Raw genomic sequence first — 22,366 nt, forward strand, 5'->3', positions numbered from 1 at the left:
TGCTAGTATGCATTCATCTAACTTGGAGAGCATGGACATACAGTCCAGGAGAGCATGGACAGGGTTACTGTGACTTGGTATACAGTCCAGGAGAGCATGGGCAGGGTTACTGTGACTTGGTATACAGTCCAGGAGAGCATGGGCAGGGTTACTGTGACTTGGTATACAGTCCAGGAGAGCATGGACAGGGTTACTGTGACTTGGTACACAGTCCAGGAGAGCATGGGCAGGGTTACTGTGACTTGGTATACAGTCCAGGAGAGCATGGGCAGGGTTACGGTGACTTGGTATACAGTCCACGAGAGCATGGACAGGGTTACTGTGACTTGGTATACAGTCCAGGAGAGCATGGGCAGGGTTACTGTGACTTGGTATACAGTCCAGGAGAGCATGGGCAGGGTTACTGTGACTTGGTATACAGTCCACGAGAGCGTGGACAGGGTTACTGTGACTTGGTATACAGTCCAGGAGAGCATGGGCAGGGTTACTGTGACTTGGTATACAGTCCAGGAGAGCATGGGCAGGGTTACTGTGACTTGGTACACAGTCCAGGAGAGCATGGACAGGGTTACTGTGACTTGGTACACAGTCCAGGAGAGCATGGGCAGGGTTACTGTGACTTGGTATACAGTCCAGGAGAGCATGGGCAGGGTTACTGTGACTTGGTATACAGTCCAGGAGAGCATGGGCAGGGTTACTGTGACTTGGTATACAGTCCAGGAGAGCATGGGCAGGGTTACTGTGACTTGGTATACAGTCCAGGAGAGCATGGGCAGGGTTACTGTGACTTGGTATACAGTCCAGGAGAGCATGGGCAGGGTTACTGTGACTTGGTACACAGTCCAGGAGAGCATGGACAGGGTTACTGTGACTTGGTATACAGTCCAGGAGAGTCGTGGAGAGGATGTTAGGGTTATCCTAAGCTAGGGACAGGCCCACTGGGCAAAAACTGGTTGAATCGACGTTGTTTCTACGTGATTTCAACCCCCCCCACCAAAAAAAAATCTGTGTGATGATATTGAATGGAAAATTAATCAAATTTGCAAAAAGTAATCAACGTAAGGGCATTTCTTTTTTTTTCTCACCCAACTTTTAACCCGAAATCCAATCCACATGCTGATTGTTTTGTTGAATTGACGTTATTTGACAACTCAACCAAATGTAAATCAAAACTAGACTGGTGAACAACACCGGACTAACCACACTTCCCTGAGGAGTATCACTGTCCACTTCAAACCCCTAAATGTGCACTTCTGAGGGGGGAACAATAAAAATGTCTTAAATGATAAAATCTGCAAATAAACGTTTAAGGTGCACGCTGCACTTACTGTGCTGGAATGTGTGGTCAGTCATGGTTTACAACATTAGCAGCTCCACATTTCTATACCTACCTCAGTACCTCTGAGAAAATAAAAGAGCCCTACTAACTTCTAAAAGTTAAATCCCTGCCAAACCCTACACTTCAATCTTACACTCTCTTCAACATACTTACAATATAACACGCTCCACCATTTCATCGACCATACACTCCAGACACAAACCATCCACATGCTGCCAACCAGGTGTAACAATAAAATGTGACACAATAAACTGAGGAAAATACAGCAAAAACTGAAGTATATTTGTTGTAGCGCCCTCATGTGGCTTTCAAGTTACTACTACCAATAATTTGACAAATTCTATTTTTACTGTAGTGGAAGTGTAATTTATGTCATTATTCATGTGGTATGTTGATTGAAATACAACAACAAAACATTTACGAACCAATGTGGACAAAATAAGGAGCATCTGGACATTTAATGATAAAAGATTCTACAGGAGCTGGGACTGAAATCGATTTATTCTTTACAAAGATAGTGTTACGATGTAATGCAAATCAATATGATTATATAAAGTGTGTGTGTGTGTGAGTGAGTGTGGGTGTTCCATAAAAAACAATTTCTACAACCAATTCTGATTCTTTCTGTGATAGTTAAAGATACATGTGATAATATCACTTCCTCGGCAGAATCATCAGTAGGCCTTCTCTTCAGCAACTTCCATCTTTCACTATCAAGATGTCTGCATTGGTTTCCCTGGAGAGAGAGACGGTCAGAGCTTACTTTCCTGAGTATTTTCAGACTTTGATCTTCTCCAGTGGACTAATTCTGAGCTAATTTTGTGTTTTACATGTACATTTTTGTCATAGGCAAAATGCCAGATCTCTTTGTACAGACATGCCATCAGGGGTCCCTTCACAGTCCCCAGTTTCGAAATGAATTCATGGCAACGCACAGTATTTTACAGAGCCATGATTACATAGACCTCCTTTCCATCTCCTATTACTTAATAAGCAAACAGGAAAATGACCTTTAAAACAAAAAGATCAAACAATGTTTCATGGAATGGCAGGGGACTGTGAGGACACAAACACACACAGAGACACACATACTTTTTTCAGTTGTTTGTACTATATCATTTTTGTATTACTTGTATATCGTTGTATTTTACATTTGTATGACTGTCCTTGTCTATCAGTGGTTTGTTACTTGTCCTGTAGCCGCTGTTTCAATTAAACTGATATGTGGTAGACTCACATCCGGTGAACACACAGAGAGCACTCGTTGGGGTAAGTGTTTCCATCATTGCCACACACTGGGGAGTAGTTGAGCGGGCACGCCTGGGTTAGGCTCATATCCCCACAGGAAGGCTGGTAAAATAATGAAATAACATTTCAAGATGATATCCTTTGACTCCAACCCTGGTTGGTGTTTTATATTCACACGTTTAAATTCACATGAATGGTTTTTGTAGCTGCCAAATTAGTATAGGGAACTGTTATAACTGTAATATTTGAATGGCAGCCTCTCACCCTCCTGTAGAGTCTTGATCGGTCCTCTGCGTCTACTAATGTTGACACATAAGTAGAATTTAGCATTTTATTATTTATTCTTAATCATAATCACTTATTATTCTCATATAGGGCTTAACTACGAATAAACAGTACAATAGACAGTATGATCTTTGTCATTTTTTGACAAACTACAGTTCCTATATTGAAAGGAATTTTTGAAATGTGTACAAAATAGGCCGAAGTTATTCATGTACTTACCCGCAGAAAGGAAAACAGCCAGACAGACTAGCAAAATAGTTTTCCCAGCCATGTTGATGTGGTCTGGCCCGAAAGAGATCAAATTCAACTGATAAAATAGTTGGTATGGGTCCAATTACCGAATGCAGCTCCAGAAGTACAGTATAACCTCTGTCTCCTTTGCTTCTGTATTATCTGTGATGGGCCTTGCTCAAGGTCTGCTGTTGGTTTGGAACCTGGGGATGCTGTTGCCTTGTCATATAGTGGAGGCGCGTCTGTTTGTCTGTGAAATAATGTGACCCTGTGTTGTGTAAAGCTGATGTTTTGACGCCCGCCGGCGACAGTTACAACAGAGCCGCCCTATTGTCCAGGTCTTTATTAAGGGATGAACATTCCTACTGCCTAAATATTGCTGAGTGCGCTATAAAAAACAGGGAGGGTGGCAGGTGTGCGTGACACTGGTGTTGTTGATGATGAAATGCATACATATTGAGCAAGAGTTTACTATGGTACATGTTTTTAAGCTCTGAATTAAAGACTGCACATTATGTTCACTGAATTTGTAATATTTTGGGCCACACAACAATATGGTCTGGTCTTGTTTTCACCTGTATTGTAGGCTAATTTAGTTTCACTAGGCCTAGAGTTGGCTGACTTACACTGGGTGTACACAACATAAAGAACACCTGCTCTTTCAAAGTGCCTTTGAACAGGGTATGGTGGTAGGTGCCAGGTGCACCGGTTTGTGTCAAGAACTGCCACGCTGCTGGGGTTTTCACATTCAACAGATTCCCATGTGTATCAAGAATGGACATCCAGCCAACTTGAACCAATTGTGGGAAGCATTGGAGTCGTCATGGGCCAGCATCCCTGTGGAACGCTTTCGACACCTGGTAGAGTCCATGCCCAGACAAATTGAGGCTGTTCTGAGGGGGGGGGCTGAAACTCAATATTAGGAAGGTGTTCTTAATGTTTTTACACTCAGTGTATATTGTCTGTGTGCTAATGCATATATGAGGCCCTCATTCCCAGAATTCTTTGAACGAGATTAAACAAGATGATAATTCAGGGCTCATTTGTATTTTTTATTTCGAATGAACACATGACTTCTATGCGTAATCACCCAAATATTATTTGTATTGTGCTTTTGTCACAGAAGGCTTAATAAAATATGGACGCAAATCCTAATATTAGTGGCAGAGAGGAAGAAAGCATGAGGATTTTACTAGACTCGTGGAGGGGGCATCTTCATCTGGATTGGTTTAATTTAGACTAGAAATTATATTACTTTATTTATTATTACTCATAATACTTGAACACACCAAAGTGTGGATATAAATGTCATGAAATTCAGATCAAAGGCGTCGGGGTATTTTCATGGATCGCTAAATTTAACTCCTCGTCTTCTGTAGTCTACAACTGCAGAATTAAAAGAGAAGTTTACTGAACTCACTGTGGTGTTTTTGGATACATTGTAACTAACACTAGAGTTATTGCAAACCCGTTCAAACGAGATGTTTACAGTAAGAAATGCATTTCGCAGATCGTCAAGTCTAATCAAAAATATTTGTCTGAAATATGGTGACGTGGTAAATTTGGACTATTGATTTGGTCTACGATTATGAGGGCAAATTGATGTATTGTTTGTTCACATCAATATATTGTAGAAGTTCGCTTTTGTAACTTGGTAGCAATCATCATGTTTGACAAAAGTCAATGTGAGTTCCAGTTTGTATATATTACCTCAATTACCTCGACTAACGGGTTACATTAAGGGAACGCCGAAACATGCGAAATAGGTTCTCAGTTTTTGCTAACATACATATAATGTTTCTGTAACTAATGTAAAACTCAGCACACAAATGTTATGGGTAACATTACAAAAACGTTCTCTCTCCCTAGAATTGTTAGCTGGGTATATGGCTTCTAAATGATCATGTGTGCATTTATTTCTGTTTTTCTTTCCAATATCAGAGCTCCATTTAGAATTCATAGGTGTATGGTAAACATGACTGGCCTATTAAACTTCATGAATTCATTCCATGGCCAAATCTCAAGCAATGTTTATCTACTATGGAGCTATAGCAAAACAGAACTTACCAGAACGTGGTTAACATGTTCTCAGAATATCAATATCAATGTTCGAGACACATTTCATGGGACGTTGCAAGAACATTCATGTGTCCAGTTTTCTGAGGGTTGTATGTGTTTGTCATTCCATTTTAAATTCAAATAGAATGTTTTATTGTGTGATGGTAATGACCTCTGCAGTGTATTACTTTTTATATGTCTAACTTTGCATAATAAGTTAATATTGTTCGATTATGTTAAGCAACAGAGGAGGCTACGGGTATGCAATATAATTTATGGACACTGCAGATATTTTAGACGGGCTTGCTAGGGTATAGTTAAACTCCACCTTACAATAATAGCCTTTGGACCAAACTGAATGAAAGATGGCAAACTGATTTCAAAAGGCAAGAGCAGTTTTTTGCTCGTAGGAGTAGGCCATTAGTAAAATATTAACTTAACATGTGTGAACAGTTATCAGATAAATATGTGGAAGATACCACAGCACATTTGACAAAAACCACATTGTTGAAACCGTGTCGCTTTCTAGTGAGCTGAATGAAGTATCCAGGGTCCCTCAAGCAAAGAAAACACGAAGGAAGAGACGTTGAAGTACATATAATATGGTATTAGAATTTAATGTCAGTAATATACAGCAGTGACTGTATTTCTGTCCTGACTGCCTCGAGCCTGTATGTCTACTGGGCCCCAGCAGCAACATGGGACCTTCTATGAGTTCCGTACCTACAGTATCCAGCCAGAGAAGAACGTTGCCTTAGGCTGTCCAATGAGAAGATCCACCTGCGTACTGCTCACTCAGAGCTACTGGAGTATGGAGTACGGCGGGTTGAACCAGGTTTTTCCACATCTGAAAGTATGGTGAGGACGCAAAGAGCAAGCTAGGCAGAGAGCATGGAATGATAGGCCCATTCCCTGTGAAATTCAGTCAACTCAGGAAATGAATTGAAATTGTTTAAAGGAATGTAAATTCAACTTCAAAAAGCAATCACTCAAGTTTGAATTTCCAAATCCTAAATTCACTGTAATGGAACCTACCCCAACTCAAGCCCAGATAACGCCAATGTAAAATAAGGCATTGTATCTTCTGTATACAGTGCATTCGGAAAGTATTCAGACCCCTTGACTTTTTCCACATTTTGTTACGTTAAAAAGCCTTATTCGAAAATAATGAAAAACCACAAACAGTTTAAGAAATGTATGCAGTTATTAAATGTAAAAAACTTAAATATCACATTTACATAAGTAATAAGACCCTTTACACAGTACTTTGTTGAAGAACCTTTTGGCAGCGATTATAGCCTTGAGTCTTCTTGGGTATGACACTACAAGATTGACACACCTGTATTTGGGGAGTTTCTCCTGTTCTTCTCTACAGATCCTCTCAAGCTCTGTCAGGTTGGATGGGGAGCATCGCTGCACAGCTACAGTTGAAGTCGGAAGTTTACATACACTTAGGTTGGGGTCATTAAAACTCGTTTTTCAACCACTCCACAGATTTCTTGTTAACCAAACTTTAGTTTTGGCAAGTCGGTTAGGACATCTACATTCTGAATGACACAAGTAATTTTTCCAACAATTGATTTCACTTATAATTCACTCTATCACAATTCCAGTGGGTCAGAAGTGTACATACACTATGTTGACTGTGCCTTTAAACAGCTTGGAAAATTCCAGGAAATGATGTCATGGCTTTAGAAGCGTCTGATAGGCTAATTGACATAATTTGAGTCAATTGGAGGTGTGTCTGTGGATGTATTTCAAGGCCTACCTTCAAACTCAGTGCGTCTTTGCTTGACATCATGGGAAAATCAAAATACCTCAGAATTGCTTGGGAGCAATTTACAAACACCTGAAGGTTCCACGTGCATCTGTACAAACAATAGTACGCAAGTATAAACACCATGGGACCACGCAGCCGTCATACCGCTCCTAGAGATGAACGTATTTTGGTGCGAAAAGTGCAAATCAATCCCATGACAACAGCAAAGGACCTTGTGAAGATGCTGGAGGAAACGGGTACAAAAGTATCTATATCCACAGTAAAACGAGTCCAATATCGACATAACCTGAAAGGCCGCTCAGCTAGGAAGAAGCCACTGCTCCAAAACTGCCATAAAAAAAGCCAGACTCCGGTTTGCAACTGCACATGGGGACAAAGATTGTACTTTTTGGAGAAATGTCCTCTGGTCTGATGAAACAAAAATAGAACTGTTTGGCCATACTGTTTGGCTTGCATGCCGAAGAACACCATCCCAACCGTGAAGCACAGGGGTGGCAGCATCATGTTGTTGGGGTGCTTTGCTGCAGGAGGGACTGGTGCACTTCACAAAATAGATGGCATCATGAGGATGGAAAATGATGTGGATATATTGAAGCAACATCTCAAGACATCAGTCAGGGAGTTAAAGCTTAGTCACAAATGGGTCTTCCAAATGGACAATGACCCCAAGCATGTGGAAAATGGCTTAAGGATAACAAAGTCAAGGTATTGGAGTGGCCATCACAAAGCCCTGACCTCAATCCTGTAGAAATTTGTGGGCAGAACTGAAAAAGTATGTGTAAGCAAGGAGGCCTACAAACCTGACTCAGTTACACCAGCTCTGTTAGGAGGAATGGGCCAAAAGTCACCCAACTTATTGTGGGAAGCTTGTGGAAGGCTACCTGAAACGCTTGACCCAAGTTAAACAATTTAAAGGCAATGCTACCAAATACTAATTGAGTGTATGTAAACTTCTGACCCACTGTGAATGTGATGAAAGACATAAAAGCTTAAATAAATAATTCTCTCTACTATTATTCTGACATTTCACATTCTTAAAACAAATTGGTGATCCTAACTGACCTAAAACAGAATTTTTACGAGGATTAAATGTCAGGAATTGTGAAAAACTGAGTTTGAAATTCAAATGTATTTTTTGGTCTCTCCAGAGATGTTCAATCCGTCCAGGTTCTAGCTGTGCCACTCAAGGACATCGGAGACTTGTCCCGAAGCCACTTCTGCGTTGGCTTGAATGTGTGCTTAGGGTCTTTGTCCTGTTGGAAGGTTCACCTTCGCCCCAGTCTAAGGTCCTGAGCGCTCTGGAGCAGGTTTTCATCAAGGATCTCTGTGTAATTTGGTCCCTTCATCTTTCCCTTGATCCTGACTAGTCTCCCAGTCCCGGCCTCTGAAAAACACCCCCGCTGGGTTTCCTCCAGATGTGACGCTTGGCATTCAAGCCAAAGAGTTCCATCTTGGTTTCATCAGACCAGAGATTTGGCAAACTCCAAGCGGGCTGTCATTTGCCTTTTACTGAGGAGTAGTTTCCGTTTGTCCACTCTACCATAAAGACCTGATTGGTGGAGTGCTGCAGAGATGGTTGTCCTTCTGGAAGATTCTCCCATCTCCACAGAGAAACTCTGGAGATCATTCAGTGTGACCATCGGGTTCTTGGTCACCTCCCTGACAAAGGCCCTTCTTCCCCGATTGCTCAGTTTGGCGAGGCGGCCAGCTCTAGGAAGAGTCTTGGTGATTCCAAACTTCTTCCATTTAAGAATAATGGAGGCCACTGTGTTCTTGGGGACCTTCAATGCTGCAGAAATGTTTTTGTACCCTTCCCCAGACCTGTTCCTTGACACAGTCCTGTCTCGGAGCTCTTTGGACAATTCTTTCAACCTCATGGCTTGGTTTTTGCTCTGACATGCATTGTCAACTGTGGGCCCTTATATAGACAGGTGTGTGCCTTTCCAAACCATGTCCAATCAATTGAATTTACCACAGGTGGCCTCCAATCCAGTTGTAGAAACATCTCAAGGATGATCAATGGAAACAGGATGCACCTGAGCTCAATTTAGAGTCCCATAGCAAAGGGTCTGACTACTTATGTAAATAAGGTATTTTTAAAGTTTATTTTTTATACAATTGCAAGAATTTCTGAAAACCTGTTTCCACTTTGTCATTATGGGGTATTGTGTATAGATTGATGAGGATTTTAAAGAATTTAATCAATTTTAAAGCTGTAACGTAACAAAATGCGTAAATAATCAAGGGGTCTGAATACTTTCCGAATGCACTGTATATCTCACTATCTCCTATTGTTGTGTTACTGTCTAGACAGCTATGCCCAGCGGGCGGGTGTGCGGGTGTGCGGGTGTGCGGGTGTGCGAGCATCCTTGGCTCAGGACCCCAACTGGATCGCGGAGTACATCTCCAAGGCCATGCCCATGTTGACGTCTCAGGACAACGAGGTCACCTATCTGGTGCCCTGGAGCAAGGTGGAAAGCCTTCAGAAGGATGGTGGTGAGTAGCTGAGTGAAATAATTACCCTCACATCTGACAGTGATGGTTTAGTAGTCCCTAGGTGGAAATCAACAGAACTTCTCCCTTCTTCAAAGTGTGTGTGTGTGTGTGTGTGTGTGTGAGGGAGGGAGGGAGGGAAGAATAAGAGAGATCATTGTGTATTGACCTCCTGTCTTCATTTCCATGGACAACTAATCTAGCACTAATCTTGTAAACAACCGGACTGTTTTTGTTGTGCAGTTACGTCTGTACACATTCCTCGTAAGTACTGGACAATGTTTTTTTTTACAGGAAAGAAATTTGCATTAGTGAACTCACCACTAGTTGTCCCTAACTACCTTTCAAACAGATACACTTTAGCCAAGTAGTCTTTGCACATGACATTCATACACAAATGGTAAATAAAATCACTGTTTTCCAAGTAGATTAAAGATCCTGTCAATACTACATTTCCCTGGCCAAGGAATGTATGTGTGTGCTATGTGTTGTGTCACCTTACATAGTTGAATGCATTTGGTAAACTGCTCAGGAATTAAAGTGTCTGTAAAATAGCTACATATAAAAGCCTGGGTAAAGGAGTTGGGGGTCGGTTTGGAATTGTGCATAATTGTGCATATCTTTTAGGAGTGTATGAGATGCGTTCCTTCCAGATGCATCCTGGGGGGTCCAGCGGTGTGGGGGGAGGTCTTCCAGGCTGCAGTCAGTGCCCACGCTGCCGGGGGGCACGCCCACCTGGTGGGGGTCTTTCACAGCGAGTTTGGATGGCTCAACAATTGTACAGTGAGGACAGGGACTAGGTCAATGGTGATCAGGATGAAACGATATAATACTACATGAGTAACACTATGAGATTATAATATGAATGCGGTAGTGTGAGGTCAAATGGGATTTCTCCTTATGTGTGCCAGTCAATGCCCTGTGGTGGTACGAGAGTCCGGACCAGCGGGCAGCGGTACGCCACAAAGCCCATGGGGATGCCAGGTTAGTGGCAGCCGGTAAACCCTTCAATTTGTTCCCTTTTTAATACAAGTAGAAAATGGAAGTTTGTCGGCTCTATTCAGTTTAGTTTCTATCTGCACTCTTCTAAATGTACAATGGTTACCGTGGGGGACGTATGGTTACCGTGGGGACAATGTCGTCAATGCACTTATTGATGCAGCAGGTGACTGAGATAGTTTAATCCTCAATGCCATCGGATGAATCCTGGAACATATTCCAGTCTGTGCTAGTGAAACAGCCCTGTAGTTTAGCATCCACTTCATCAAACCACTTCCGTATTGAGCACGTCACTGGTATTTCCTGCTTGAGTTTTTGCTTGTAATCAGGAATCCGGAGGATAGAGTTATGGCCAGATTTGCCAAATAGAGGGCAATGGATAGCTTTGTATGTGTCTCTGTGTGTGGAGTAAAGGTGATTTTTATCCACCTGTCTTGGACCCTTCCTGGATCAAATCCTTGCTCTCAAAAAAATGTTTGTGCTTGCAGCAAGTTGTGAGTAACATTTTTGAGTTAGTTGTATAACTTTGAGCTGGGATGTCTGTCCTGCAAATACTTTAGGTCAGAGACTGTATAGAATTTTCGCAACGCGCTCGTTAGCATTTAGTTATCATTCTCTATGGGATTTTACATTTACTTTTTAGCATTGCTAACCTTCGGATTACAATAACTTTACAGCCATGTTGACACAAGATAAAGATTTGTTCAGTTTTATTGTGTAAATAAGTATTGTACAGAGCGAGTAACAGATATTCTCACAGCCTTTTCTCAATACATTAAAAACGTAAACGGCTATTAAATAAAGACAATTTTCTTGGTAGAACAATAAACGATTGTATACATAGTCTGTGGAAATTCCAGTGCAAAACAATTATCCAATTAACACTACAAATAAAGTGCTTGGAATGTCGAACTGGCCTCATTTCAGGCAAGCTTTGTGTTTCGAAATACTGAGACTTTTTACCCGAAGAACCACTTATTAATTTCACAATAAATGGCACTTGACTGCACCAGTCTTTGCAGACACAGGACAAGCCCACAGGTTACACTTTATAACAGAAATTCAAAACTGACTCGGCACTGTCAGCTTTGAAAAATCAATTTACATTTTGCAGATGCTCTTGCCTTCCTTAAGGGCACAGATTTTTCACCTAGTTGGCTCTGGGATTCAAACCAGCAACCTTTCGGTTACTGGCCCATATGCTCTTAACCGCTAGGCTTCCTGCCACCTTACAGTAGGCATTATCATGTTATTTAATTTACTATTGTCAACCCATTGAGGGGGATGTTTCTGGTCTCTGCTAGTGGTTAGGCGGTGAAAATAGTCCTTCAAACAGTTGATTTGTCTGTCAGGGCACTGTGGTATGTATGTTGAGGTATTCATTGCAAACTGATAGTCAACACCAAAACAAATCTTTTCATTTTCTTAAAAAAAAGCTATAAAATCTATTGTTTCCTTAAAAAAAGAACTGGTACAGTACTTTGCATAGTATACATTGGAAAGTGTACATAGTCTCTGATTGGTGTGTTTCAAAATGGCTGAGTCCACTACACTACTGAACTAGAAGGAAAAACATTCATGATTACAGTAATGCCACAATGGACTCAGCCAAACCTAATTAAAAAATATATATATAGTTTATATATTCATGATCAATTTACATATATAAATAAAAAGGTACATCTTTAAAAACAAATTTAAACATAAGGAATTCAGATTGGCCATGGGAATGGTTGGGTTTCTTCATCATGTAATTCTGGTCTTGGAGCACAAAACAGAAAGAAACAGACCCTGAATTTTCATTGGAAGAAACCAGTTGGAATTACACAAATGAGAACATCGCCACAACAGTTTCCACAAAAATATATACCGCCACAGCCTAACATCTGCTGAAGCACATGATACAATTATGGCAGTTATTCAAGCTTAATACTCTTCCTTTCTCCTTAATGACCATCGTGAGGGGCCCTCTTGGGCCTCAAATCGCTTCAGCGCGAGTGAGAAACTTTGCATTGACTTGCATTGAGCTTTCCAGCCAGGCCCTTACGAGAGCAACACCTCTGGCTGAAGAATTAAAACAAGTATTAAAACACTACTGTAATAATACAGAGAAGCAAATTCAGTCCAACACTGTTTGCGGGTTTAAGTTCCAGTTGTGGGTGGAAGATGGTGTCCGTCCGCTCACACCAAGCTCTCCTTTAGCCTCTTCTCGGCTAGCTTCTCTTCAGCCTGCCGTGAGCTGAGCGGGGTAGTGTCCACCACCGCCTCTTTGCGCTTTACTGAATTGTCTTTTGAGTGGTAATCGTCACTCTGGTCCTTGGCAAAGTTCACAAAAACCTGGTAGAGAAGACACGAGAGTGTCAGCTGTCATCACTGTACATTCCAATCCGGTCTACTAATCGGAGAACATACAGAAAGATGCAAATGCATGGTGCTGAAATCCACAAGTAATCAAGTAATCAAACTTCAACAAAAATACGTTTTGACCACAAAGCCTTTAGTCAGTGGTGGATGGCGTCTTACCTGGTCCAGTGTGGTCTGCGACACGGAGTAGTCCTCTATCCGAAGAAGGTCCTTGTTCTTGGCCAGGATGCTGAAGATGTGTGCCAGGGAGGTGAGTGAGGAGGACAGCTGGTACTGCAGCATGTTCCTGTGCTTCTCCTTCAGGGTGCTGCCAGGCAGCTTACTCTCAATGAACTTCATCACCGGTGGCAGGTCAGGGTCCGGCCCAGCCACACGCAGGATGATAGTGTAGCCGTCTCCGAACCTGGAGAGGTGAAAACAAAACAAGATAATTAAGTGATAATGCCCGAGAAGTCTGTGTTTGGAGGATATATTGGCACGGGTGTTGTTAGGCCAGAGACGAAGTCGATAATGTCTAGATGCTTTTTATAGTGGAGATCAAGTTTATAAATTGCTAGGCTGATAAGACAGTAGAATGCGCAGTCAGTTGGAACAGAGTAAGAGCGTCTATTACATTTTATATCAACTTTATTTCACTTGGCAAGTCAATTAAAGAATAAATTCTTATTTACGATGACGGCCTACCAAAAGGCCTCCTGCGGGAACGGGGGCTGAGATAAAAAAATAAATATAAACAAAATAAATATAGGACAAAATACATATCGCGACAAGAGAGACTACATAACGTCATAGTTAGCTGGTGGTAAATTGTGGAATAGACACCAGCTGGAACTCGATTTTAACCAATCAGCATTCAGGATTAGACCCACCCGTATGTATTATCAATGGATAATTTGTGCCAATTTATTGAAAGCCACAACTTTTTAGGTATCGACTTTATATGTACCAGTGAAATGATTTGTCATCTTACCTGTTCTTTAAGTGCTGAACGCTCCCCAAGCAGCGGAACCTGCCATTGACCATAATGGCCATTCTGGTGCACAAGGCCTCACATTCCTCCATACTGAAGACACAAAATGGCAGACACCGACATTAGATACAGTGTAAAGGAACTGCTGAACTATGAACCACATCCCTGCAAAGGTTGAACTATGTCAGTAGCAGAACACTCAGAATGCTATTCATGTCAAACGCATGCACAGTAAATGGATAAGCAATACATTAAACCATGTAAGCTACGTAGTACAAGCCAATAGGCTACATCAGGGATTGGCAACTGGTGTCCTGCATGGCCCTCGGATCAATTTTGCAACTCAGTCGGGGTCTCAACTTACTGTTGAGAGTTAGAATAGTAGGATACACAAGGTGCAATTTAGAAATGTGGTTGTGCATCTGCAGTTTTTCTCTTGTGTCAGTTACTGATAGTCACTTACCCCTTGTCAGCTTAACTTTTTTAGATTGCTAAATTAGTTTAACGGCCAGCTAACTAAACTTGAATACATTTCTCTCTGATGTCAAGAGAGGGGGCCACTAAAATGTTTTGCTCGCAGTGTGGGCAAGGAGAGGGGGGGGGGTATGCAGACACGCAAGCAACAACGGCCCCTCCTGTTGAGTTCAGATATTGCTGTGGTCCCCACCCCATCAAAGTTGCCCATCCCTGGGCTACATGGTGCTAAATGAGGTTTGACTAACCGCAGCCTATACTCATACATAAGCTATGTTGCCAACCAACCAATCAACAGCAACAACAACCATGCATTTCAAAGTATAGCAGCTAGCTTTTAGCCTAGCATGGCTGAGGTTTAAAGGTGTTTCTGGTTACCTGTGCGAGGTGAGCACCACGGAGCGTCCCTCCTTGATGACGCTGTGGATGCAGTTCCATAAGGCCCTGCGTGCTTTGGGGTCCATCCCAGTGGTGGGCTCGTCCTGTCACAAAGAGCACAGCCAGGTTGAGGTTGGCCCACAGGTTGAGCAGGAAACACACAGAGAAGACCAGCAGCAGGGGGAAGCAAGGCATCTTGGCCCTACTAGTGCTGAATTATGAGATGAGAAATGCTAAGCTCTTGCTTTCTCTCTTGGTTTGTTTCTGTCTCCCTTTCCTTTCTCTCAATGTCTATTGCTCTGGTTCTGTCTCTGCCCCTCCGTTTATCCTTCTCTCAGTTTGAAACAAAATCAACAGCTGATCTCTCTGCAGCCCAATAGGAGCAAAACAAAAACATGCCATTTTCCAGGAACCCTTTGAGAGGACTGTGGCGTGCAGGCGGGAGAATTGTAATCTAACCCTCGTTACACAACCCTTGCAGCTGCAATCCCCACAGGGAGAACAATTAAACACCAGTCATCTGATTTAGAGGCCCCTTGATCTTTCACATTGAGGTCACTGCCAAGCTGATGGAACGGGTCTGATCACTTTGTGTTAGTAACACCATGTGTTGATGTTTACAGTTTGTGTGTGTGTGTGTGTGTGTGTGTGTGTGTGTGCTGGGACAGTGCGTACCAGGAACACGACGGGTGGTCCTCCTATCAGGGCCATGGCGGTGGAGAGTTTCCTCATGTTTCCTCCACTGTAGCTTCCCGCTGCCTTATCCACATACTTTACTAGGCCCAGCTTACGGATGCCCCATTCGGCAACTTCGCACACTTCCTTCTCGGGCACGCCGCGCAGGACGGCGTAGAACTCCAGGTGCTCTCTTCCTGTCAGCAGGTCGTTGATGGCGTCAAACTGAGGGCAGTAGCCCATGTTCTGGTGCACCTCGTCTATCTCCCGCAGTATACTGCCAAATCAAAATAAGTCCGTTAGTCTCACGTTTAGACTCACTGCTGAACCTCTCTACTGTAATACCTCGGGTGAGCTCTCTGGCACAAAATGGCTGCTTCACCTTTTTCCGGCCAGGAAAGCCTCTCCACTGGTGACTACGGAGTCTCCTGTCAGCATTTTGAAAGTGGTGGTCTTTCCAGCTCCGTTCACACCCAAGAGCCCGAAGCACTGAGCGAGAAGACAAGAGAGTTAATATCAGTGTATACAAATATACAGAATGAGCTTGAAAGAGATGGCATGTCATTACATTGTGCACTTACTACTTACTAGATGAAATGATGTAATCTTACCTCTCCAGGAGGGATGCCCACACACAGGCGGTCCACCGCCGGCTTCTGCTTCCTCTTGTAGACCTTGGTGAGCTGTCGGAGCTCCAGGATGTCTCCGTGTCCCAGTCCGTTGACGATCCTCTGCCTCTCTCTGGCCACGTCCTCGTCCTCCTCGCCTACCGGAGGGAGCTTGGTGTGCAGGTTAATGGGCTTGATGCAGAAGCGGTACTGGATGAGGACGGTGATGATGAAGAAGACCACTCCTTCCACGGCCATGGCAAACAGGTTCTTGCCCACCATGTCCCATTCCAGAGGGGATCGGAAGCGGTTCTCACCTGTGTACAGAAGGAGTGTGTTTAGAGAAATGTTCAAAAGACACCTCTACGTTGAATTGGATAGAGAAATGGGTCATGGGAAATGCAGTTCTTACCGAATCTTTCCAGAGCGTCGGCCATGGCTTGGTTCTTCACCATGTCGATGAGTCCTCGACCCAAACAGAAGTGAGGAAATATCAGCAAAACGTTCTTCAGGATGTCATTGATACCTCCAACCTCCTGATGAGGGAAGAGGAGGAATATTTAACCCTTTCTGTCACCAGGTAAATGGATTATTAACAAATTATATATATATATATATTTACAATATGGTTAGGATGAGCATACCACGTTCTGCAGCAAATGTGTGGTGTCACTTACGTTGTTTCCAAAGAGCTCCATGACAAAGGTGGAGATGCTGCCGTTGATGCCGATGAGGATGTTGACGGAGGTGAGCACCACGTAGGCCGTGCTGGGGATCTTAAAGAAGAAGGAAGCCGGGTACATCAGGGGAGTGATAGACCAGCCATAGAGGAGCAGCAGCAGGGCCAGCACTGGCAGGTTGGTGGACGACACGTAGGCTTTTTGTTGGAAGCAGACAAAGATGATGATGACGAGTGTCGCCGGGACGATGTAGTTACACTGCAACACAAACGAGATGACAAGGTTAGCAGTCAATCAATAAAAACAGCTGCTAAATGCTCAAAAGAAACACTCAAAATGGCCGCTATTGTAAGGGGCTTAAGTTGTATTCCAGGCACTCGGGAGAAGCCCATGGGAAATATTTTTTTATTTAACCTTCGATTTAACTCGGAAAGTCAGTAAAGAACAAATTCTTATTTACAATGACGGCCTAGGAACAGTGGGTTAACTGCCTTGTTCAGGGGCAGAATGACAGATTTCTACCTTGTCAGCTCGGGATTCGTTCTAGCAACTTTTAGGTTACTGGCCCAACGCTCTAACCACTAGGCTACCTGCCGCCTCAAATAAAGAAGAAACGTTTGAGTGGACTGAGAGAGAGGAAGAAAAACACAAAGTACGTCAACTGCTATTACGCCGTGCTGACATGACTAAAATTCAAGTGAACAGTACCTTTCGCGTTGGCATTTATATTGTAAGCTCACAGAAAGGTTAACACTGCTTTCTCACCATATCCCAGATGAAGTTGGCCGTCCAGTAGAGCAGGGGCTGCACGCCGCTGATGAACTGCATGTGCTTGGCCTTGCTCACTCTCTCCTGGATGAGGAAGACTACGAAGCTGGCTGGGACGAAGGACATGGCGAAGATCACGCAGATGGACACCAGCACGTCCACTGAGGTGGTCATCCTACGGGGGGGGGGTAGGTGGTCGGTGGACACAGAAAGGTGAGTATATTGTGTTAGGCACACTTTTTCAAACTTCACATTCTACTAGGTCATTTACATTAACTAGGTAAATGACTTCAGTGATGTCATTGTTCCAAGATGCCCATGGCGTGGGTACTTACAGTGCCACCTGGGACAGCTGCTCCTTGGTGAGGTTGAGCGGGTGGTTGAAGGTGCGAATGCCAAACTTGCTGGGGTCCTGGCCAGGGGGCAGGTTGGCTCGGAGGATGCCGTTGTTCATCACGTTGAGAAAGGCTCCCATGCTGTGCCACCCCTTGTTGTTGAACCAAATCTTGACATTGTTCTTGGTGTCCAGACCATTGATGAAGCTAGACAAGCTCTCCAGGAATCGGTCTGCGGCAGCACCCTGAAGATAAAGAATGGTTTAGATTGGTGGCAGTGATGTTGTGTTCAGTGGCAGAAACCGAGGTTCTATGAATGTGGGAATGAATGAATGAATGAATGGAAGTCTCACCTTCTCCAACTCGAAAATCTTTCTCACTCGAGCGATAGCGTCATCAACCTCGCCAGCTGGGGGGAGGACCTGAGTGCTCCTGGCGCCCAATGAGAAGCCGCCGTACCTAAATTCATTCACAAAGATCTTGTTGTTCAAACTGTGGAAAAATCAAATGAAGCATTATTAGTGAACGTGAAATTTAGGCTGGACAGGTATACAAAAAGACTCGTACAACTCATATTGCTATTGTGCGTGCTATGTCATAACACTGTTATAAGAGAGATAAAAGACATGAAATACAGGAAAGTTATACCTTTTCCCGATGATCTCTGCATAGGTCTTTACTAGGTAGTCAGAGATGTTTCTGCCAGTCAGGTTTTGCAGGGTGTCTGTCTCGCTGATCTTCATCTGGGGTGGTGGCAGTCCTCCGGCTCCAGTAGGACACTCAGGGAGCATTTTTTTGCGGCCGTCACAGCTGCAGGCGCATGTCGGGGACGGCTCCTCCATGGTCCAGTTGCCCGTGCGGAACAGTTCCAGAAGGCTCTCTGGAACCTCTGGTATGGTCCAGTCCTCGTCGCCCATCGTACAGTGAGTGTCACTGAGAGAGAGGGAGAGAGAGATTGAGAGTCCTTATCTCCAAAAGAACATTGGAAATATGTCCCTATTCGTCATATTTATTTCCTTAAAGACAGGAGAAATGGTGCGAATGGAAACTAACAAATAGCTCTTTTATGAAACCCTGACATATTGAGACTCACGTTATAGGCTGTCCTTCCATGCAACGCGTTCCAAACCCAGGGCCTTCGGTGAGGGCACTTAATAACCGCTGTGTGTTGGCATCTTCAGGGGCGTCATCACTGATGAAGAGGGACTGTTCTTCGTACATCCACGGCTGCAGCTCCAGACTGGGGTATTTTCCAAAGGGCGGGACGATTAGACTGAAGACCAGGGCAACGCAAACAAACACCGCAGGGAGAACAATCTGAGCAAAGAAACCTTTTCTGGAGCGTTGAGCATACAGGAACCTCTTCCATATCAAGGCGACAAACTGCTGCCTTGTCAGACTCCAGCCTTTCACCTGGTAGGAGCCTTTACCGTCTGAGCCGTTCAGGAAGTCTGTCTCTCTGGATTCTGGGTATGCGTCCGAGTCGTTATGTTCATTGTTGTCGTCATCTATCTGGGGTCTAAGGCAGCTCTGGTGGTCTCCACCAAAGGCATTTCCTCCACCAAAAGCATGATGTATGCGACGTCTGGGCATGGGGAGAGTACCGTCAGAGGGGAGTTCAGTGTCAACTCCATTGTCCTCTGCCACTTTCAGGAAAATCTACAAGGACAAGATATATATATATATATATAAAGGAATCAAACACACTATGTTCTCAATTTTCCTGACATATTGGGCTACTTTGAAAACTATGTTGTGGGTAAAACATGTATTGGTTGTGGGCGGCGTTTTTTTTTTGGCTACTTCTAAAATGTTACGCCCTTTCAGGAAAAGCACACTATGTAAATCCAACACACGATCTATTCAACAATCAATTCCAGTACCTCTTCCAGGGTGGTGTCGGAGACGCCGTAGCTGGAGATGCCTAGGTCGGGGAGACGGTCGTCCATGTCCTTGAAGAGCTCCACGAAGGCTCCGTCCTTGGCTGCGCCATAGGGCAGTATGTAAGTGAGCTCGTGGCCCAGGTCTTCCACCATGCGGGCGGCTGGGACATGCTTGAAGATCAGGCTGGAGATCAGGGAGACGTCGGGGGCCACGAAGGCACTTTCACAGATGGATGCAGCCGGGGCAGTTTCTATGGGTTGCACAAAGGTTGAGTGTCATAAACAAAAGGTCATTCATATGACAACATACCATGCAGTATTGCAATGGCTTATTTTCTTTGCCATAGGATTATGGCGACGATGTGTCAAACGCTTACCGATGGTGGCCGCTTCGCTCTCGTGTTCGCTGCCAAGGCCTGCGTCAGAGCTGCTCTCAGAGGGACAATCTTCCTCCTTCTTAGTGAAGGAGACGGTGCTGGAGGAGTTGTGGAAGGAGCTGAGGGAAGGTTCTGGGCCCTTCTTGACCAGGGTCAGATAGTAGCCTGTACCTAGCTGGTTCTTCAGGAAGAGGGAGGAGCCCACGCAGCAAAGCTTGCCATGGGAGATTATGGCGATGCGGTCGCCCAATATGTCAGCCTCATCCATGTGGTGGGTGGAGAGGATGATGGTACGACCTAGAGAGGAGGAGGGAAACAGTCAGTTACCACACAGAACTCCCCTAACAGCTAAATGGTTTCATTTCTTCAGACGTTTCTTAATCTTTTGCGTGTAGGGGGCAGTATTTTCGTTTTTTGGCTAAAAAACGTACCCATTTGAAACTGCCTGTTTCTCAGCCCCAGAAACTAGAATATGCATATAATAGGATAAGGATAGAAAACACTCTAAAGTTTCCAAAACTGTCAAAATATTGTCTGTGACTATAACAGAACTGATATTGCAGGTGAAAACCTGAGGAAAATCCAATCAGGAAGTGCCTCTTATTTTGAAACCTCTCTGTTCCTATGCATGCCTGTCCTCCATTTAAAGGGATATCAACCAGATTCCTTTTTTTCTATGGCTTCCCTAAGGTGTCAACAGTCTTTAGACATAGTTGCAGGCTTTTATTTTGAAAAATGAGCGAGAAAGATCACATTGCGTATGTGGATAGGTGGGGGCTCTCAGAGTGAGTTTGCGCAACAGAGTAAAGCGGCTATTGTTTCTCCCGGTCCCATTGAAAAACCTACACTCACGGTTGATATATTATCAAATATATATTTTAAAAACAACCTGAGGATTCATTATAAAAAACGTTTGACATGTTTCTGTGGACATTATGGATATTATTTTGAATTTTCATCTGTGTTGTCATGACCTCTCTTTCCTGTGGATTTCTGAACATAACGCGACAAACAAACGGAGGTATTTGGATATAAAAATAAGCTTTATGGAACAAAAGGAACATTTGTTGTGTAACTGGGAGTCTCGTGAGTGAAAACATCCGAAGATCATCAAAGGTAAACGATTCATTTGATTGCTTTTCTGATTTTCGTGACCTAGCTACTTAATGCTTAGTGTACAAAATGTTTTGTTATGCTATCGATAAACTTACAAAAGCTTGGATTGCTTTCGCTGTAAAGCATAATTTCAAAATCTGAGACGACAGGTAGATTAACAAAAGGCTAAACTGTGTTTTGCAATATTGCACTTGTGATTTCATGAATATTCATATTTTTTTGTAATATTATTTGACTGTGGCGCTATGCTATTCAGCAGTTGCTGATGACAATTATCCTGCTTAAGGGATGGGTAGCGTCAAGAAGTTAAGCATAGATGCTAAAAATAGATAAGGATTTAGTGGTTACCTTGACGATAATGGAGCAGGAGATCCCAGATGCCCCGACGGGCGTAGGGGTCGACCCCAGCGGTGGGCTCGTCCAGAATCACAACCTTTGACCCCCCGACGAAGGCCAGAGCCACAGAGAGCTTCCTCTGCATCCCTCCGGACAGTGTGCTGGTCTTGGAAGTGCGTTTGTGCAGCAGGCCAGTGTCTATCAGGATCTGTTCGATCTCAGACTTCACCTGTTCCTCAGGTAGACCCTTCAGACGAGCGTAAAACCAGATGTGCTCCTCGACGGTCAGCCTGGTCAAAGCCCAAAACATCCACACAACTACTCATAAGAAAACAATGTAACTATTTACTTCAATGCTTTTGGTCATTTAGAATGAACTTTCTGTAACAACTGGTGGTTAATATGATGGACTGGGAACACTTACATGCTGAAGAGAACGTTGTGCTGTGGACAAACGCCCAGACTCTGTCGAATAGCGCTCAGCTCCGATCGGATGTCTTTGCCCATGATGTAAGCAGTGCCAGAGGTAGGGGGAAACAGTCCCGTTAGAATCGACCTGGATCAGACAAAGGTGCAAATATTAGATTACTCCATTACAATTGTATCAATTTAACATTCAACTCAATTATATGTGTATGGGTTTTTGTTCACAGATGAAACTACTTGTGCGTTATTGCACTTACATGGTCGTGGTTTTCCCTGCTCCGTTGTGGCCCAAGAAAGAGGTGATCTGTCCCTCGTAGAAGCCCAGAGTCAGCCCGTCCACAGCCAGCTTCTTCCCGTGCGGGTACACCTTGACTAGGTTCTCTATGAAGACGCCAGGTTTCAGGTGGGCTGGCTCTTCTTCTATACAGACAGCTGGAGATACAACACAATGTCCATCGAATGGGGTACATTGACCATCCCGTTTTCCTTTCCTTGAAAACACACACAACTACTCAAATGAATTCGCTCTCACAACTGCACCAC

The 22,366-nt window shown here is 43.7% G+C and overlaps 2 protein-coding genes and 1 pseudogene across 3 annotated transcripts in view; 1 reads left to right on the forward strand and 2 right to left on the reverse strand.

Moving 5' to 3' along the window:
- Window positions 1-1,778: 1,778 nt before the first annotated feature.
- On the reverse strand, window positions 1,779-3,983 carry LOC127914004 (probable pancreatic secretory proteinase inhibitor). The gene is made up of 4 exons (XM_052488407.1): window positions 3,092-3,983; window positions 2,852-2,886; window positions 2,577-2,689; window positions 1,779-2,075 (listed from the first exon to the last, which is right to left on the reverse strand). The coding sequence occupies exons 1-4, from the start codon at window positions 3,141-3,143 to the stop codon at window positions 2,030-2,032; spliced, it is 246 nt and encodes an 81-aa protein (XP_052344367.1). The 5' UTR covers window positions 3,144-3,983; the 3' UTR covers window positions 1,779-2,029.
- Window positions 3,984-4,166: 183 nt separating this feature from the next.
- On the forward strand, window positions 4,167-10,461 carry LOC118363973 (protein NipSnap homolog 3A-like; annotated as a pseudogene).
- A 665-nt stretch (window positions 10,462-11,126) lies between these two features.
- LOC118363535 (phospholipid-transporting ATPase ABCA1-like) overlaps window positions 11,127-22,366 on the reverse strand; it is a 42,141-nt gene continuing 30,901 nt past the window's right edge. For both annotated transcript variants that reach the window (XM_035744486.2, XM_035744487.2), the window contains 19 exons: window positions 22,081-22,255; window positions 21,822-21,953; window positions 21,410-21,687; window positions 19,946-20,242; window positions 19,569-19,819; window positions 18,779-19,344; window positions 18,334-18,618; window positions 18,039-18,177; window positions 17,686-17,930; window positions 17,348-17,525; window positions 16,580-16,840; window positions 16,315-16,438; window positions 15,906-16,219; window positions 15,677-15,783; window positions 15,295-15,571; window positions 14,620-14,723; window positions 13,768-13,860; window positions 12,957-13,200; window positions 11,127-12,770 (listed from right to left, as the gene is read on the reverse strand). In XM_035744486.2, the coding sequence (XP_035600379.1) occupies window positions 12,615-12,770; window positions 12,957-13,200; window positions 13,768-13,860; window positions 14,620-14,723; window positions 15,295-15,571; window positions 15,677-15,783; window positions 15,906-16,219; window positions 16,315-16,438; window positions 16,580-16,840; window positions 17,348-17,525; window positions 17,686-17,930; window positions 18,039-18,177; window positions 18,334-18,618; window positions 18,779-19,344; window positions 19,569-19,819; window positions 19,946-20,242; window positions 21,410-21,687; window positions 21,822-21,953; window positions 22,081-22,255 (4,226 nt within the window). In that variant the 3' untranslated portion in view covers window positions 11,127-12,614. The remainder of the gene's footprint in view (window positions 12,771-12,956; window positions 13,201-13,767; window positions 13,861-14,619; window positions 14,724-15,294; window positions 15,572-15,676; window positions 15,784-15,905; window positions 16,220-16,314; window positions 16,439-16,579; window positions 16,841-17,347; window positions 17,526-17,685; window positions 17,931-18,038; window positions 18,178-18,333; window positions 18,619-18,778; window positions 19,345-19,568; window positions 19,820-19,945; window positions 20,243-21,409; window positions 21,688-21,821; window positions 21,954-22,080; window positions 22,256-22,366) is intronic.

Source organism: Oncorhynchus keta, chromosome 30, assembly GCF_023373465.1.
Source record: "Oncorhynchus keta strain PuntledgeMale-10-30-2019 chromosome 30, Oket_V2, whole genome shotgun sequence".
Taxonomy (NCBI): domain Eukaryota; kingdom Metazoa; phylum Chordata; class Actinopteri; order Salmoniformes; family Salmonidae; genus Oncorhynchus; species Oncorhynchus keta.

What these genes read in the sequence shown, in the direction of transcription:
- LOC127914004 (XM_052488407.1), bottom strand. Translation starts at nt 3,143, where the DNA reads ATGGCTGGGAAAACTATTTTGCTAGTCTGTCTGGCTGTTTTCCTTTCT. An exon ending in GGCTGTTTTCCTTTCTGCGG is followed by an intron (nt 2,887 to 3,091) that starts GTAAGTACATGA and finishes TGTCAACATTAG; the next exon opens with TAGACGCAGAGGACCGATCA. An exon ending in TCTCTGTGTGTTCACCGGAT is followed by an intron (nt 2,076 to 2,576) that starts GTGAGTCTACCA and finishes CTCTCTCTCCAG; the next exon opens with GGAAACCAATGCAGACATCT.